Source organism: Trifolium pratense, linkage group LG1 (assembly GCF_020283565.1).
Source record: "Trifolium pratense cultivar HEN17-A07 linkage group LG1, ARS_RC_1.1, whole genome shotgun sequence".
NCBI lineage: Eukaryota > Viridiplantae > Streptophyta > Magnoliopsida > Fabales > Fabaceae > Trifolium > Trifolium pratense.
In genome coordinates, this window is record NC_060059.1 from 27,797,349 (window position 1) to 27,801,832 (window position 4,484).

At 33.0% G+C, this 4,484-nt stretch overlaps 1 protein-coding gene across 1 annotated transcript; it reads left to right on the plus strand.

Moving 5' to 3' along the window:
- Positions 1-1,709: 1,709 nt before the first annotated feature.
- LOC123891587 lies at positions 1,710-3,287 on the plus strand. The gene is made up of 4 exons (XM_045941478.1): positions 1,710-1,882; positions 2,265-2,718; positions 2,832-2,980; positions 3,077-3,287. Exons 1-4 carry the CDS (start codon positions 1,710-1,712, stop codon positions 3,285-3,287), a joined length of 987 nt encoding a protein of 328 aa, XP_045797434.1.
- The last annotated feature ends 1,197 nt before the right edge of the window (positions 3,288-4,484 follow it).

Here is a 4,484-nt window from a genome sequence, read left to right on the forward strand (position 1 = left end):
AGTCAGATTTATAGAAGATGTTTTTACAATTTCATAGGTGTTGATCATTCTAAATCATCATACTGTATATAATGTATTTTTTAAAGCCTAAAATTAAGTGATGGACTAAAACAAGTAGATTTTAAAATGTGAGGACCAATTTCGTGAGAGGGACCAAAACTCTATTGAATTTAATTATTATTATTATTATTAAAAGGAAAGTTAAGTTTGTGTCAATAGCACAAATTTTATCCTCTCGGGTGAAGCTCGCTAATATTGGTATCGGAAAAATCAATTTTCAGTAAAGGGTATATATATCAAGTAGAAAGGTAACGATGTTACAAGTAACTATATTATTATAGTCTATGCGTCTATCAAATGTCACTTGAAAATGTCAAAAGTTTGTATGGAAAATTAATGGACAGGTAATAAATAATATTTAAAGATAGAATTTTTTTTATTGCATAAATATTGAAATTTAGAAATGTATTGAAAAATTATGTATAAAGTAGTGTGTCATTACATGTTTATCATAAGTACTCCCTCCGTCCCAAATTATAAGGGAAAAATGTCCATTTTTTTTGTCCCAAATTATAAGAGAAAAAATCATTTTCAAGAATGTTTTTTTTCCTTATTTTCATAAAATTAAATGCAAATTGCATTTAATTTCTTCTCTCTCTCATTCTCTCAATAAACAACAACCAATAAAAATTGTTTTTACATCTTCCTATGCAACTTATTCCAAGGAAAACCCACAAAAACATACTTCAAATTCACATGTTTTACTTTTTCTTAATAAGTGTGATTTTTTTATTTTCCCTTATAATTTGGGACGGAGGGAGTATCTCGAAAACATCAAAGTTTGATTGAGAATCAAAGTTGCTTTGAAAAATGATGTTTGATTTAATGTGTCACTAAAGCTTGCGCATTTATAAAAGGTTATATAATGCATATGGATATGTAGACAGAAGTTATAAATGCAATATATGAAATGAGGAAAAAATTTGAGATGTTGAAAAATGTAAATTTAAACATTGGAAACCAAAATATCTCACTAATGAATGAGTATCCTTGGAAGTTTTTGTTATTTTAATGAAGAATAAAGAGCAAGAGAGATTATAATCGAGTATTTTGGAAGTTGTTGCTATTTTATGGGGAATAAGAAGGATTTACATGGATAATGTGATTAATTTATAAGAGAAAGTAGTACATAGTAGAATATTAAAAGGTGTACATCAATTTTTAAAGCAATGAAATAATTAGATTCAATGTGTAACTTTCCAATGCAATGCGATTAATTTAAGAGATTTGGACATATTAGGAGGGATAAAAGGTTTATATTAGAGTTTTCAAAACTTTAGAGTATTTAAAAATAGAAAATTTTAAACAATACCCCCGGATACTAATTAAACATATCAATATCAAAATGTTATCTTGGAATTTGTCAGGGGCAGAGCCACTTGAGGGCTGGGCAGGGCCATGGCCCGCCCCAACTTTCAAAAAATTTACTTTTTATAGGTATATATACATATTTTTAGTTTGCACTTATATTATGTGTCCTATTGGTTATGAAGTGCGGCGCCAGTTCGATTCCTGCGCCCAGCACCCAATTTTAGTTTTTAACTCTGTTTTTAACAAAAAAATCCAGTTTTATTATTATCAACTCTGTTTTCAACCTTTTAAAAAAAATCTGTTTTATTATTATTGCTTTTAGAGAATTTGTGGAGGATATGGAGGTAGTGGATATTCCAGTCTTGGGGAAGAAGTTTACTTGGTTCAGTGTTGACGGTAAGTCCATGAGTCGCCTTGATAGGTTCTTGGTCTCGAAGGGATTTATTGCAAATAGCGGTATAACAGCACAATGGATATGTGATCGTGATATTTCTGATCATTGTCCGATTTGGTTAGTCCGTGAATAGAGCAATTGGGGACCTAAACCATTTAGGGTGATTAACGGCTGGTTTGAGCACCTGGAATTTTTACATTTTGTTGAATTATATTGGAAGAGCTTTAATATTCAAGGGAAAATTAAACATTTGTATTGAAAGAAAAATTTAAAATGTTAAGGGAACGTTTGAAAGTGTGGAATAAAGATGTATTTGAGTTTCTTGATCTCAATATCGAGAAGACAGTTAAGGAAATCAACGATATAGAAGGCTTGTTGGAGGACGGTGGGAATACATAGAATTTATCTAGAAGGGAAGGTTTGAATAAGGAGTTCTAGAAGCAGTTGAATTATAAAGACAGTCTGCTGAAAACAGAAATCTCGGTCTCAATGGGTGAAGGAAGGCGATTCAAATACTAAGTTATTTTCATGATATTATTAAGGGGAGGAGAAGACAAAATCAATTGGTTGCTTTCAGAGACGGTGACACATGGGTGCAAGGTGTGGATGATATTAAGCTATTTGTGAAATCCTTCTTTGAAACAAATTTTGATGAGTATTGGGTTGATCGTCCTTCTCTAGACGGTCTGGATTTCGATACCATTTCAGATGTAGACAATCTGGTGCTTTTAGAACCTTTCATTTTGGAAGAAGTACGAGAGGTAATATGGAGTTGTGATGGTAATAAGTGTCCCAGCCCTGACGGTTATAATTTCAACATTCTGAAGATTTGTTGGGAAATCATTAAGGGAGACATTATGGAATGTTTGCATGAATTCCATCATACAGCTTTTCTTCCGAAGGCGGTTACTGCGTCCTTTCTGACTTTGATCCCTAAAAAAGATCATCCACATGTATTATCAGATTATAGGCCTTTTGTTTGGTTGGTTGCATGTATAAAATACTCTAAAAAATTCTTGCAACAAGATTAAAGAAGGTTATGTCTCATTTAATATATGACTGTCAGTCAGCTTTCCTACCTAACCGACAAATTTTAGATGGTGTTTTAGTTGTGAACGAACTTATTGATTTTGCAAAGAGGGGGAAAGATAAATGTTTGATGTTTAAAGTTGACTTTGAACGTGCTTACGACACAGTTAGTTGGAATTACTTGGAGTATATGATCAGACGGATGAGGTTCGCTCCAAGATTGTTGAAATGGATGCAAGCATGAATTTTTAATAGTTCGATGTCAGTGTTGGTTAATGGCAGCCCTACATATGATTTTATGGTGAAGAAAGGGCTGCGACAAGGTGATCCGTTGTCCCCTTGTCTCTTTTTAATTGCGGAAGAAGAGCTTACCAGACTAATGCATAGGGCAGTTGATATAGGCAGTTTCCATGAGTACAAGATCATCAATGAATTAATGTTCCATACTCTTCAGTTCGCGGATGATACAGTTATTGTTGGTGAAGGAAATTGAGACAATCTATGGTCGATCAAAACGGTGCTGAGAAGTTTTGAGCTAGTGGCGGGACTGAAAGTTAATTTCTTCAAAGTAAACTTTGTGGCATTAATTTGGAGGACAACTTTTTGTCGGCAGCCTCGGCGTTTTTACATTGCGGGGTGGATTCAATCCCATTTCAATTCCTCGGGATTCCAGTAGGCTCAAATCTGAGGAGAAAGGTAACTTGGCAACCTGTTGTGGAATCTCTGAGGAAGAAACTTAATGGATGGAAATGTCGTAAATTTTCTATTGGAGACAGAGTGACTTTAATTAATTCGGTACTTTCTAACTTAGTCGTTATTTCTTTTCTTTTTTCAAAGCTCCGGTTTGTATTTTAAAAGAGTTGGAGAGCATTCAAAGGAAGTTTCTTTGGGGTGGAGGTTTGGATACTAAAGTAATATGTTGGGTTGGATGGGACACCATTTGTTTGCCGAAAGATCAAGGTGGTTTGGGAATAAAAAATATTGAATTATTTAATTTAGCTCTACTTAGTAAATGGCGGTGGAGGGGGTTGACAGATAGTAATAACATTTGGCAACAACTATTGGTTTTTAGATATGGTAATTTCGCAACCAACTTCTTGCACCGAGATATCCCTTTGTGTAACAATTCGATGTCCTTGTGGTGGCGAGACCTTTTGAAGGTAGGTAGATTACCAGACACCCCTTGGGTTTCTACGAATGTTAGCAATGTGTTGGGAAATGGGAAGATGATTGATTTTTGGAATGAAAAATGGATTGGCATGGTACCACTGAACAATATCTTATATTTATCATGTTTTCTATTATATTCTGTTATTATTATATCATGCATATCAAACGAGCTCTTAATAAAGTTAAAATTATATTCATACTTAAAAAAAAATAGATAAATAAAAATTTGTAGTCATAGTAGAAGTTCATTTGATAAATAGATATGAAAAACATATATCATAAGATCTTGTATAAATTTGTTAATTGTATACAAAGCTTGAAGAAAGCCATATTATTCAACAAGTCACCAATCAATACAATATCGATCTCTACGAGTGGCACAAAAATTAAATGAAAGAACTTCAACTCCAAAATCAGTGATAACATTTTTTGATCTCAATGATTCTCTACAAAGAGGACAAGTATGATTTTTGAAACCAACCCATTTATCCAAACAATGTTTGTGATATATATGATCACA

What these genes read in the sequence shown, in the direction of transcription:
- LOC123891587 (XM_045941478.1), top strand. Translation starts at nt 1,710, where the DNA reads ATGGAGGTAGTGGATATTCCAGTCTTGGGGAAGAAGTTTACTTGGTTC. An exon ending in TCTGATCATTGTCCGATTTG is followed by an intron (nt 1,883 to 2,264) that starts GTTAGTCCGTGA and finishes CAATGGGTGAAG; the next exon opens with GAAGGCGATTCAAATACTAA. An exon ending in CTAAAAAAGATCATCCACAT is followed by an intron (nt 2,719 to 2,831) that starts GTATTATCAGAT and finishes TATGACTGTCAG; the next exon opens with TCAGCTTTCCTACCTAACCG.